The sequence below is a fragment of the Musca autumnalis genome, unplaced genomic scaffold (genome assembly GCF_047663935.1).
Source record: "Musca autumnalis isolate F117 unplaced genomic scaffold, ASM4766393v1 scaffold_6, whole genome shotgun sequence".
NCBI lineage: Eukaryota > Metazoa > Arthropoda > Insecta > Diptera > Muscidae > Musca > Musca autumnalis.
This window is the reverse complement of record NW_027412199.1, coordinates 4,179,958-4,195,047: the sequence shown is the minus strand read 5'-3', so window position 1 is coordinate 4,195,047 and position 15,090 is coordinate 4,179,958. Positions and strand designations below refer to the sequence as shown.

Sequence of the window (15,090 nt, the reverse complement as noted above, 5' to 3'; positions counted from 1 at the left end):
ATACATAATTATATTTCCATACCTACACAGAAAATATATCAGGAATTTTTACATATTTGCGTTCGTGATGTAGTTTTTTCATACTGTACATAATTAACATGTGCAGTTTTTATATCCATCCAAAAGACACTATTTTTTTTTTTCAAAAATATGTAAGCGTTTTCATGAGGTGCAAAATCACTTTCCTATATTTCCCTACTTTCTCATTATTTGCTGTTATATTTCCTTCCTTGTTTGGTAAATGCTCTCAATTTTTTTCTCTTTTTCTTTTAAGCGGTCTCATCGTCCCAGCACCACATTCACACTGTATTTACAAACCACAACACAAACCCAACCATTGTCTCACCATCACATTGCGACTATATGAACAAACCATAACAACACACAACCTCACTGAAATATAAACGCATTACGCTAAACTACCAACATCGCGACGCGTCGTAACAACTAACAAAGCAAATAACTACAGTGCGTCTGGTGTCGAAAAACATAGTGAGTGGCTGTACGATAAAGTTCGCATATAAATTATTTTAAATTCTTTAATATAAAGGTAACATCTAATATCTGAAACTACAACTGATAGTTTCAACATGTATGTACATACTCTGTCGCTCACTTCAATAGAACCCCCTACAAAATTTTTTTCAACCTTAATTTTTTTCCTTTTTATACATGATATGACGTGTGCAAGTTTTATAAGATTGTGTTTCATGTGTTTGGAATAAACTTAGTAATTCATTTGTATTCGAATCCGATTTATGTACGAATTATACAGCGAAAGCAAAATAAAGTCAAAAATTGATGTAAAAAATTTGGCTCATTTGAGTAGAACCCCCCTTTAAAACTTGGGTATACAGAAAGACTATATTAGAATATTGATGGATAGTCAATCTATATTGAAAACTAAGTACAATCAGTAATATTCATTGAATGTATGTGTTGAATTTGGCGCTTTTAGCGCTTTTTATAAATTATAGTCATATGGCAACATCATAAATTAATGACATTATCTTAAAGATAATCTTTAGAAAATTGCACATATTTATAAGCTTTGCATTTCCGTCTTTAAAAACTTCCCTTTTTATCGTTTGGCTGTCAGCGGGGTATCATTAAAGTCTCCCACATATTGCATAAAATCAATTGTGAATTAACAACTCAACTTGTTTTATTGTCCAAAATTTACTGCATCTTTAATTAATTCTACAACAGGTTATGGGTCCAGTGCCTTGGAAATAAAAGGGCTTGCTTTAATCTACAAATAAATTCACATGGAAGAGTTTGGACCCGAGGAAGAACATAACTTCGAATCTCCTAAAATGGCTGAAACAAAAGTTTATCAATTGCATCGGTTCAATGGGCAAAATTATCAATTGTGGAAGCGGCAAATGGAAATTTATATGACAGAAAATAAGCTGAATCGCCGCCGTAAAACCAACAACAGGTAGTCAAGCATGGGATGAGAATGAGAGGACTTGAACTACAACAACTATAATATTTTACCCACTGTACAACTGCAGCTCAAATGTGGAGCAGGTTGAAAACGATACATGCAGAGAAGAGCGAACAGACCCCACAGGTGTTGTTGGAGAAATGTATTAATTTGAAAATGTGAGAATACGACAATGTAATGAATTTCATTGTCATTATTACGTGATTGAAACAACGTGTAAAAGAAATGAATTTAGAACAAAAGGAACAAATGGTAATTGCAAAAATATTAAGTAGCCTGCCATCCAAATATGACCATGTGAGAACGGTATGGTATCCAGTACACCCCTCCGACCAAAACATTGGTAAATTTACAGACCACCTTGTCAACGAAGAACGTTTGCTTAATTTGAGATCTACCGAAATTAGTGACAACAGAACAAATAAAACAGCATTTGCAGTGAGTAAGCAACAACGAAATGGTAAATGTTGTGGACAATCAAGAGGAGGACGATTGGAATCGGAACAAAACAGAGCATTATGAAAGAGCGCATCTGTTTGTTGCCCATTCCAATAACACAGAGCATAAAATATCTCAATATTTCTATGCAGATTCTGTCCTGTCAGATCCAGTTCGGATTTTGTTGCCTCATCTTAACCGGGCTAAATCTACACTTTTATGCATTTATCAGGCCTTTATCTCAGAAACGAATAGGAATTTGGCCTTGCTGTCTTTAGCAATATTGTAGCCCTAAACTGGTAGAACCTATCTTTTCAATTTTGCGTAATTGCTAAAATTCTAGTCTGTATCGGCTAAACTATTGGGAGTTGAACCAAGTAAGCTTTTGCAAAAATCTTCAAATAATGTTCTTTAGAACATTCTGAAACTCTAAACTGCTTACTTCAGCGTTATTTTGCATCATATCTCTTACAACGCGTATTTCAAATACAGTTCACACTAACAGTTTATTCTCGCATTTCGGATTTCACTACATTATTGACATTTTTATTAAATCGCCGTTGAAAAATGTACTGAAAACAACGCCATAGAGGCATTTTACAAGAATAACATTTTCTGAAGAGTTGTGTATTACATTCAGGGCTTCGGAGTCGGAGTTAGAGTCGGAGTCTAGCAAATTTTGCTGGAGTCGGAGTCGTGAAAAAAGCACGTCTCCGACGCCGGGCTACAATCTGTTCTACATTTATCAAAATTTGTCAAATCAATTCAAATTATTTAGGTGATCATAATTTAAAAAAAAACTCTCAATCTCTATTTTGACTACAAAATGCATATCGGAAACATTTTTGGGTCAATTGATTGGAATAATGATTGCATGCTCCAAATATACTTAGAGAAGATCTTTCAGAAGATTTACAGGCCATTTTATAGAAGACTCTCTGGTCTTCTCTTGTTGTTTTTTATTTGAAGTCGTTTATGTCTGCTGTGAAAGAACCTGTTGGACTTCTATGAAAGACCTTGTAGTACTTTAAGGGAAATCATACGAAAGACCTACTAGACTTCTTGCTGAATTTGTATGAGAAAAGTTAGAATCTTCTTAAAGACGATGTTATTGCTATTTTTTAAACGACATATTCGGTCTTTGGAAGAACCATTAGTCTTTTATAATTGAATAGTGTGTGGTTATCTATAAGTAAACCTACTTAACCATTTCTCTCTCTATTTAAGGGGATATTCCTATGCTATCCTGTTGTTCTTCGATGAGAAGAGATCAAATGATTTTTCGATCAAGTCATGCATTTGGGATAAATTTGTTAATATATTTGTTCTGAGGAATGAAAAATATTTAATAAATTGACGTTAAAGTATGAGCATAGGATGGTGGATATATAAATTTCGAGAACTATTCAATCATTTCCGATTTTCAGTTCGGCTTAGTAATACTAAACGTTGGCTTAACTTGTATTCTTTTTGAGGTGGTAGACAAAAGACACTTTCCACCATAAGATACTAACTTGTCATTTCGTTTGATGCACATCGAAATATTCGTCGGGAACTTTATAAAGTATAAATATGTAAAATTGCCGGTATAGGTTTACGATTTAGTATAACGGCACGGCTCGATTTTATGTATTTCGAAGGTATTCTTTTGTCACATTACGTGGTGTAACACGTTAAAAATAACTATGGTGAACTATAACTGTGATGAAGAGTTATGTAGACAAAGGCCTACAAGTGTAAATTCTTAACGGTTTGAAGAAAATGATCCCTTTTGACATAAAGGTTTCAAGTAACCTTAACCACGAAAGTGTATGTTAAGGGGCAATACGCTTTTTTGGTCTTCTATCACGATGCGTTCCATAACTCAAAAAATTACAAGGAGTGTTACCGGTCAGTAATTTGGTATTTCGAGTCTCATTGGGTACATAAGTCAAATTCCGGTCAAAATAGTCATTGAAATAGCAAAAATTCCCTCAGAGCTGAATTTTGGTGGAGAGCTAGGGTTTGCCATTAGAAGCAACGTCCTAAAAGTCCCCATCGATCCCATGCGTGTAAAAAAAATTATTCGGGGTCAAAGGTCATACTTTAAGGGTTTTTTAGGTTTTCGGATTTATTTTTTGAAAACGGTTGATCTAATCATAAAATGACTAAAGTAAATATTGTAGACAGGAAAATTATCTACAAGTTTGGCTTTTATAATTTTTTTCCTAGGAGGAACCATTCTTGAAATATAGCTGTTCTAAAAAACATATGATTTTTATGCACTTATAAGGGAAATATGCACATATTCAGACGAACCGGCTAAAATAAACGAAGTAATCGGGTCTGTCCCCCAAAAAATATATATTTTCTTGAAGAGCGAAATTATAGCTATCTTCTAAAAATAAAAAAAATCCAACAAAATCGGAGCGTGTTTAGTAGAGTTATTTAATGTTAGAGTCATTTTATGCAAAAATAGCCCATTTAGCCCACATGTATAATCGAAAGCCCAACGGGAACGACCCCAACGCAAACTCTCCGATTTTTTTCAAGTTTTGTCGGAAGGTAGGGTTTGTTGCGCTGATTACGGAAATGTATAATTTTCAACGGTTGCGGATCCGGTTCCCCGGTTATTCGACCCGAAAGGCCAAATTTAAAAACCGGGTTAGACCCGGTTCTACTGAACCGATTACTGCGATATCTCGAAAATGGTAAGTCTTTTTTAAGAATCATAAAGACCACTCTTGTAGACAATTATTAAATCTACAACTTTTACTTTAGCCGGCTTTTGCTAAGTCTTACCGTTTTTGAGAAAAATTAAAAAAAACTGAATAATGCCTCCAAAAATGACCTTTGACCCCGAATAACTTGTTTTGCACACATGGGATCGATGGGGACTTTTAGGACGTTGCTTCTAATGGCTAACCCTAGCTCTCCACCAAAATTCAGCTTTGTGGGAATTTTTGCTATTTCCTCCTTATACGCATGTCTATTTTGACCGGACTATAGAGGAACCTTGTAACGATAACGTCCGAATGCAGTTGCTTTGAAGGGTTTTGCTACATGTTCTGAAATATGAAGTATGCTGAAGTGCTTATTTCTTTGTATTCCGTATTGTCAACGAGAAAAAAACGAGCAATAAAGGTCTATGTTTTGGTATCCTCGCAATGTAATGTATCTTGAAAGTTCAAACGTAATGTATCTTGAAAGTTCAAACTGAGATGACTGTAATTTAAGTTGTGAATTTTATTTTATCTATTTTCGGAGTCGACTCCGGAGTTGGAGTCGGAGTCGAGAAAAAAAATGGACTGGAGTCGGAGTCTGACCAAAAATGGCTCGACTCCGAAGCCCTGATTACATTCCAGGGAATATTTTTCCAAATGAAAATATTCAGAAAAAAATTAACGGTGTTAGAAATACGGTACAAAATGCATAACAATTTTGGAATTTTTAGATATATATTTAAATTTGAGCAATAAATGTAGTTTTTCGATTTCATTATTTCTCCAAATATTTTATTTTTGTCTTTATGTACAAATTTGCTTCAGAGTTCAGAAGAAGATTCGCATTGGTTTCAAATATATAGCCCCGAATTTCTTTTTAAACTCAATATTCAACCATGTTTAGATGAGGTCATAAAATCCGAGCTGGATCTGACAGTGTATTCCTGCTGAGATTCCACTTTGTGAAGGGTGTGCCTATGGTAAACAGCATCGTGAGAGTTTGGTTTCGAGAAAGATGATCGGGTGTGTCGTTTAAGAGAAAGTTTGTATGGTTTGAAGCTGGCATCTCATCAGTGGAACAACAGCTGACTTGTGTGTTTTTATGGATGATGGACTGCGCTCTATGTGGATGATGGTCTGATCTTTGGAAATAGTGAGCAAGTCATTGACAAACTTCTGCGAGACTTACACACAGAGTTTGAAATAACAGATAAAGAAGCAGAGTTTTTCGTTGGTATACAAATGAGAAACGCCCAAAAATGTATATTACTATATTTCATTGATTATGAAAATGCCGTCGATAAGGCAATACATGATAAACTGATAGACATTATGGACTTCAGGTATATAGAACAGAAAGAAATACAATGCATAAAGAGTCTATGCTGACACCAGCCTTCCGAAATCGAGGTGAACAGAGAAATGACCGAAAGTATACCTAAATCCAAAGGAGTTAGACAGTTGTGTTGTGTAATATGTGCTCCAAAAAATATTTCAGGAGTAGGTTAATATATTTCGAAATGGTATTTATACAAAGCTCTCGATTTTAAACAACATTAATAGAATATCTCAACTTAAAAATCTTCAATCTTGAAACGAAGACTTGATTTTTCAAAGCATATGTATATGTGTGCCACCGTGGTACACTGGTATGTACACCGCCATGCGCGCTAAAGGTCGAGGTTTCGATTCACAGGTCAGGCAACATCAAATTTCAACGGTGGCAAAATACTCCTCAGTGAGGTTGGCGACATATCCTGAGTATTTCAGCCTAGTAAAACTTCTCTACAAGTGGTATCTTAGGACACGCCGTTCGGACTCAGCAATAAAGAGGTGCACTCATTGATATGAGAGAAGTCTCCCTTGTCCCATCGGGGATGTTTGTGGAACAATTATTATACAGTCAACCAAAAAAGTCTACATACACCCTATAAATCTCGGGTTTTAAAGGTAAGGAAGCATTTTTATGAAAATCCAAGTACATAGTTCTATCTCACATCCCTAATAAACAATATTACATACAACAAAAATATATTCCATAATACGAATAACGGTAAATTCTATAAAAATTTAAAAATTGATAGGGAAAAAGTGTACATACACCCTATGAAATATTAAGATTACCGTAAAATTTATGGAATAAGCAATACAAATTTTACATTTTATTGCTTTATCGAATGTCTCTGGTTGTCTATGACATATTTTATACAAAATAGGAACATATTTGTGGATTAATTGCCGTTATTTAATGTAGAGTTGGGTAATCTAGTTCCTAGTTCCTTGTACTAGTTCCAAAACGTATGAGTAACATCATGAAATATAACGCGTGATGTTAAGTATACGCAGTTTGTTCGAAGATAGTTCCATATAGTTCCTTTGGCCCAACTCTAATTTAATGTCGGACTTCGCGTATAGCTCGTTAAGGCAGACCCTTGCAGATTTCTTTGAGTTTTTCAGTCTAGTAGTTTATGAAACCCCAAAAAATACAGTAATTTTGGGATCCAAGGGCGCTATGAAGCTTTTCTTGTGGATAATATATGCTCCAGAGCATCGCTAAATATACGAGTTCCTGAGTTTTCTTCTACATTTTATAGTTTTCACAACATTCCAAGGGGCAAATTACATGCAGAAGCCTTCGAATTCGCATATTTGGCGAAGCTCAGGGGCATATATTATCCATAAGAACAACTTCAAAGCGCTCTAGGATCTCAAAATAATTAGTCCCACTGTATTTCCTGGGGCTTCATAAACTACCAGACTGAAAAACTCAAAGAAATCTGCAAGGGTCCTTCTTAACGAGCTATACGCGAAGTCTGACCTTAAATAACGCCAATTAAAGCACAAAAATGTTCCAATTCTGTCTAAAATATATCATAGACAACCAGAGACATTCGATAAAGCAATTAAATGTAAAAATTGTACTGCTTATTCCATAAATTTTACGGTAATCTTAATATTTCATTGGGTGTATGTACACATTTCCCCTATTAATTTTTTAATTTTTATAGAATTTACCGTTATTCGTATTATGGAATATATTTTTGTTGTATATAACATTGTTTATTAGGGATATGAAATAGAACTATGTACTTGGATTTTCATAAAAATGCTTCCTTACCCTTAAAACTCGAGATTTATAGGGTGTATGTAGACTTTTTTGGTTGACTGTATGTAATCAGTCCTACATCAGTATTGGCAGTAAACTGTACTAGTATTCAAAATTTGGAAGCGTTTGAAATATGTACATACTGAAAATTATTGAACTGTCAATATCGCAAATGCTCAGATATTAAGGAAAATGCATTCCGAAAGATAACTTTTCACAGACGTTAGAAGGAGAAAAGCTGCATATTTGGGACCAAAAATATAAATATATACATAACCCGCATAAAAATTTAAGGAAACCTCGTTAAAGGACCAAGAGTTAACAATAATAATAATTCATAAAAAGAAGTTATGTATAAATTTAAATTTAAATAAATTGAATTGGTCGCTATTATTCAGAAAATGAATTTCCAAAGAAAGAAGAAGAATAAGTGACACTTAATAAATACCTCCATTTCAGTATCAAAGCTCTAGCTTTTAGCAGCGTCGTTTGTAGGGGGTTAATATTGTTTAAGAAAATACACATATAAATTATTGCGTTTTATTTTATTTTGCAGTTTAAGCGGGAAAGCAATTTCACTTCAATGGACATGCAGAAGAATGAACTTATTCAAAGAAAAGTTTGTTTTACGTACATATATTATTGGTGATAATTTTAACTGAAGGTTGCAAAAGAAGGAAATATCAGTAATACCCAAATGTTTAATGCGCTTGTTTAATATTTGAGATGCCCACAATTGAAGTGATGTTTTTGGAACCAAGCCCCTATAACATGCAGAAAATTTTGAAAGTTTGAAACCACATTCAGCAGCAGATTTTGATGAAAGTATCACATATGTATATGAAAATTCTATATAACGAAAAAGCCGAATTACCAAATAACACTTTTTAACAATTTGCTTGCATAAAGAAAGCAAATGTATAGTAAAACTGTACTTTCCAGTCCAGAAAACTGCGCTTATTTTTCGTTAATTTTCGTTTAAAATAAAAATCCCAAACAAAGCTGCAGTAATTTATGTGAACATTTTTGTAGAAAATCATGTGAAGAGAAGTCTTACTGGAATACATTTCTAATCTTTCGTAAAAATCTTGAGCGTAATCACGTAAGGAGATGCAATGTAGCTATCTTATAGATGTAAACTTTTTGCTGCTGGAGAAGCTCTGTGGTTCAATGTCTGAACATTAGATTGTTAATTACAGCAGCAAACAACCTATTTCCTGAGCATTCCGTCCGTTACGCCGTTCGGACCTAGCGATACAAATCTTTCATGTTTGTTACGCCATTCGGACTAAGCGTTACTAATCATATAGCATAGCAATCTTTATTTCCATAGCCATAGGTATGGGGCCAAAGGTCAGTTTTCATTTTGTCCCAATTGACACATTTTCTTGCTTGCAACAATCGATCCAATCTATTAATAAATAAATGATATCCATTTTATCTTGATATTCGTGCAGTTGTTGTGCCATTTCATCATGGCACCGTTATAATTCAGCTTCCACTTTGGCAATGTCAGAAGCATGACGTTTTCGTTCATTGGCGAGCAATTTTTCCACACCACAATTGCGGCCATTCAATGCTGAATTTGTACATTCGCGAATGTAGCTATTCAAGCCATCAATAATACTTCGATAGCACTTGAAGCAGCAACGGACTCACGATTAGCTTCTGCTTGAAGATCCTTCATCTTTTGCTTATACATCATTTCAATTTCATCACAACTAGCACGCATTTGTCCTTCGTGTTATTCATGCAACTCTTGCAATGACTGTTGTAATTTGGTCTCATACTGTTTAGAGAGACGAGCGTGTAATTCATTAATTTCTATAGAATGAATTTGTTTCTTGAAGGAAAGCTCGTTACGCAGACGTTGTATGTTGCTTTCCAACTCAATACGTGCCCGTATTTCATTTTGCAAACGTTAATGTGCCTCATTCATTTGTTTGCGTAGAAGCTTTAATTCTGTATGCACTTCGCAGAGCTTATATTTGGCTTTATTTCACTTTTAAACTTCTGCATCACCTCGAACGTTTTCATTTTCGGTTTTCATAGTTTCCGTGTCCCCGCCAACTTTCCGAGTGGACCCTACACTACCTGAAATGTTACTGTTTCCTTAAATTCAGGAATAGTCACATTTTCAATTTTCCTAATTAACTTACTATGTTCCTGATTAATATATAACTTGGGAACCCATTTCCCATCGATTTTCCATATAATCGTTTTTAATGTTTACCCTCTTAGGTGCAAACTCTATATTTTTGATTCTCAACTAAGACATAACAAATACCCAAAAACATCTTTGTTTATCTTTTCCTCTAACTTATCCAAGTCAATCCTAGCTGATGACTGACTTCATCTGTAAAATTTGGAAAACAGTTATTTTCATAATTCTCCGGTGAATTAACCTGTTCACCTCAGCTCTGCAAATTAAAAGAAGACATTCAATTGGTAAATATCTGTCCATCCCCTCAAATGTTTCTTCAATTTCTTTCACAGTATTCCAGACTCCTAATGCGAAAAAACTATGATGGTATCATGATTATCTAAAAGTCTCTTCTTGCTTCATGAAGGACTTTTCTATTTCTGCTAGATTTTCCCTAGTTCCTTTGGGTACACTGTTTTGAGCAATTTTGTTCATTTCTTTATATATTGACACTATAAACTCGCCCAACATTCTTTGATGTTGGATGAATTCTTTGAAATTCATTTTTGCGAGCTATATTTTGTAATTTTTTTATAAGCTATAAAAATTGACCTAACACACTCTTTGCTTCAACTGTGCGCCTTTCTATAACCTAACGAATAAACCTAAGGTAGTCACTTTTGACTACGTGCCTAGTATGTTATAACACGAAACGGATGTACGACACAAATTTCCTTTTTAAAACCGCGAGCATATCAAGTCGGGGTCACCAAATGATGAGACGGTCTCCTCGTGCAACCTAAGAAACCTAAGGTAAGGTAAATGTTGTTCTGTTCGTTGTTTCAGAGAGGCTCAGCTTTATTCACTACGAAATATTTACCACTAGACCTTAAATAGAACCTAAAAATACTTCGGCGCACATTAAGAATGCACGCTGTACCTAGAAACACAATCTCTAAAGTGCATTACCCACACAGCAGGTATATGTGATGTGGGTAATATAAAAAATAATTTATGGTCGTTTTATCTCCAAATATAGACCTTTTCTTATTATTACTACTTTGGGCACGACATTTGTTTCATTATTTTATGACCGAGAGTTGTTATGTTAATAAAATAGATTCTTAGAACAAATGCACTAAAAAGAAATATACCTGACCCCATTTACACAGAAAAAGAGTTTTCTCCAAAATTCTCCACAATTTGTACAAACATTAATGATGACCGGTTACCGGTAACCCGTGCCCCCGACCAATCTTTATTTCCCTAGTTCTTTGTACGGGGGCCAATTTCTCTTGAAAATCTGAATCTGGCCTAATTTTTTATTTTATTTCTGAAAATCTGAATCTGGCCTGATTTTCACAAATTTTTGTAGGATTCGTTGATTACCCACAACAACATGGTTATATGCAGTGCTGCCGTTCGAAAATTTGTTTCGTCCCGAAACGACCTAAAACGGCCCAACATTAAAAATTAAAACAAAAAAATATATTTCTCATAGATACCTTTTATTACTTTTAGAAAAATCGAAAAAAAAAAATATTGTCTATTTTTACGTAAAGGTAGTATGTCGCAAAAAATTGTCTAAGATATAATGATTGGAAGGCAACAATTTATTGTGATTTGAATGTAACATATAAACTTTAAGTACGTGTTTCCCGAAACGGCATTTTTGAAGTCGGTGCCAACGATAGCTCTAAAACGAATTGACCGATCTTCATATGACCTTATTATATTGTTCATGTGAGCTTATTAAATACATAAAACGATTGCCTTTAAGCGAGTCAGATTAAAAAAAGCTATTTTGCTAAATTTTTCGACAAAAACAGTAAATTTTTTTCGTTAAAATCGAAATTTGGCTTTGACAGCTCATTTTTTTAAAAAATGTTTTTTTTAATTCTGTTTTATTAGATTCCTAAAACGCCCATCCGTTTTCGAGCTTTTGCAAAAAGATGGTTTCGCAGATAGCCATTTACCTCAAGAATATGCACTATTTTTCAAGAACAAAAATTCCAAAGGTATTATAAGATGTGCTCTTTGTGATGGAAGAAAGAATAGTTCCACCAAGTCTTAGCAAATTCCAATCTGTTACTATTAAAGTCTTCTACAAGTCTGGGAAAATGTAATACCTGGTTCATAATAGGTAAAAACTTCGTTTGAGGTTACCTTATATGGAGTTATTGTATTTAGTAGTTTTAGGGCCATTATAACATCCTTTCTTCTACTATTGGACAGATTTGAAAACGCAAAAAAACCAATTTGGATGCATTAAAAGTGTAATTTTCACACTACGTTAATACAACGTTAATACATACGTTAATACAACGTTAATCATTACTTTCAACTTTAAGTTAGCTGAAACGCTATAAATCTGTACGCAAAATCCAAACTATAACAAAAGAAGAGTTGTAATAAAGAAGGGTATGTGGGTCAGTTTTATAGTCCATTCTCTTAGTATTTTGATCTACTAATTTAATATAAAAATCTAAAACAGCAAATTTTATTTCAAACTTTTCATTTTCTGTTAAGTAAGAGTGCATAAATGTAAATGTAATTGTCTGCTTTTGTGCCTACAAATATTTATGCAGTTTCGAGCTGGTACGATTTATTTTTGTAGTCAATGTCAATATAATGATGCTCTTCTGTATTTTTTTATTTATTTTTTTTTATAAAAAAAGACAATTTGGGTTAACACTCGGATATAAATAGGATAAACCTGAACTATCTGTTTGAAATTCATTCTTAAGGTTGTTAATTATAGGTAAAATATATGCCAAAAATAGAAAAAACCTCTAGCTTGGCATGATTCCATTGCCACCAAATTATTATGAATTTTTTTTTATTTATGAACACAATGTATGAATCTTTACTTAATACTTAAGTATCATGAAAAATATATTTCAAAACCCGGGTAACTAAAAGTTAAAAGTGACCATTAAACTACTAGGAGGACCTTCTTGGCATTTATATTTTTAATGCCAACAAATTGCTTTATTTTACGTTTTCAAATCCACCCAATAGTAAAAGTAAACATGTAATAATAGCCCAAAGACTAATATTTGATATTTTATAAAATATGGTTTAAAATTATTAGCCCGAAAACGGCCCAAAATGTATTTGGGCCGCCCATCGGCCCAAAATTAAAAATTATTTTTTATTCGGCGCAAATTTGGGCCGAAATGCCCAAAACGGCAACACTGGTTATATGTTCGACATAAGCAGAATGGTCCAATGCTGAATATTAAATCTAATTTCAATGATTTTGTGTGTTAATTACAAAATACAAGCGTTGGGGGAAAGGTAACAACTCATTTCGTAATATATTTCCATATTTTTGATATTTTTACTTAGCTAAAAAATTTACTTACCTTGAAAAGTTGTACACCTATTACCGCAAACATAAATTGCAAAAGGCAAGTTACTAGGACAATATTTCCAATAGTCTTCACTGCAACAATAACGCATTGAACAACATGCTATGGGGAAAATTGATTAAAATCTTTTATTATAATCGAAAAAAATTTTTATAAGTTGTAAACTTGCACATTATTATTTTTATATTAGCGTTTATAATGATATTTCTAGCGTACTTTTAAATAAGTAAACAGTTAAGAAGGTAGCAGAGATATACCCTCAGCCACTGACAAACAAAATTACAACAATCACGAATTTGAATAAAATACGTGAAATCTGTAGGTACCGTAATGTGGGGCAATACCAAATCATCGACGTATACAATTTTTAATAAGCAAACTTCTGAAACATTGAATTACCTTAAACTAAGTTTGGAAGAATTTTTTGAAAAAGTTTTAGATTTATCTTGCACAATAACCATTTTAGTATGTGCTTGCATTGTATTTGGAGCTTTTATGTCAGTATTTCAGGATGTATGGACTTACTCCGGAAAATATCAATAGGACAATCTACTAAAAAAAGAATCAAAACGATCCAAGAGGAGCTTTAACTTCGATTTTCACGAATTTTGTGCGGAAGGTACTCGAAGGTGTGGACCGATATAGTCCATATTCCAACCTGATACATGACTAGATGATATAATACGATGTGCAAAGTCTGCACCAATAAAAAACTCTAAAAAAACGCTGAAAAAAAATTTCAAAACTATCCGAGAAGAGCTCTTAAACTTCACTCTATCTGAATTTTGTGTGGGATTTATCCGAAGGAGTGGACTGGATGAAATAATACGATTTGCAAGGTTTGGATCAATCAAAAACTCCCTGCGAGAATTATTTTGCGGATTTGCCATTTTGGTTCGCGCCGTTGGAGTTTCTTGGAGCGTTTAGGCCATTATCTCAGGAAGTATGAATTTGCGCCCGAAAAAATTGTACCATCGTTGAGGGAGCTGCAAGGACAACCTGCTGAAAAAAATTCAAACCGAGCTCGAAGTGCTCTTAAACGATACTTTATACGAATGTTGTGTGGCGCATACCCGAAGGAGTGGACCGATATAGTCCAAGTTCGAACCCGATCTTTGTCTGGAAGGAATAATACGATATACAAAGTTTGGGCCGATTGTTCCCTTCGAGAGTTATCTTTCACACCATTTTATATAAAAAATTTAACTTTTGTGGGGGACGTACCCGAAGGACCTTTATGGCACATATTCGAATTTAAAACAAGTTTGAGCAGAATAATACGATACCAAAAATTTGGCTCGAATCGGTTGATCCGTTCGAGAGTTAATGTGCGCACCAGCCAGACAGACGGACGGATATTTCTAAATCGACTCCAAATTATCTGAAACGAATATCGTCCAAACATACTTGAGGTCTGAGGTTATTTCGATGAGGCACATTTTTGGTCGTATCAAAGTGAGAAAAGAGCGTGGATGGTGCAAAAAACCCCATTACACCGTATGTAGTGGTTGGAACGCAGGATACCTCTCGTATGGATCAATCGACTTCATAAAAAATTTGGCTCTCGTAATATTTTGTCCAAACTTAGTTCTATTTCGAAGATGGGTTATATCGGTCCACTCTTTCTTGTACCTCCCCCACAAAAATTGGAAAATGTTCGGAAAACTTGTGGACTAAATCGGTTAATTCCTTCGGGTACCTCCCACACAAAATTTCGGAAAAGTTCAGTTTAGGACCTCCTTTCGAATCGCTTTGATTTTTGTTGTAGCAACTTGTATTCACTGCGGCCCATACTACGGTACAAGCAACAAGTCTTGAACTGATCAACCGATTTGGTCCAAAATTTGGACTTCGTCATATTTTGTCATAGTTTCAGT

At 34.2% G+C, this 15,090-nt stretch overlaps 1 protein-coding gene across 6 annotated transcripts in view; it reads right to left on the bottom strand.

Moving 5' to 3' along the window:
• Positions 1–15,090, bottom strand: part of Ca-alpha1D (Ca[2+]-channel protein alpha[[1]] subunit D) — a 1,669,376-nt gene that overhangs the window by 643,239 nt on the left and 1,011,047 nt on the right. For all 6 annotated transcript variants that reach the window (XM_073958159.1, XM_073958162.1, XM_073958158.1 and 3 more), the window contains exon 16: positions 13,208–13,315. In XM_073958159.1, the coding sequence (XP_073814260.1) occupies positions 13,208–13,315 (108 nt within the window). The remainder of the gene's footprint in view (positions 1–13,207; positions 13,316–15,090) is intronic.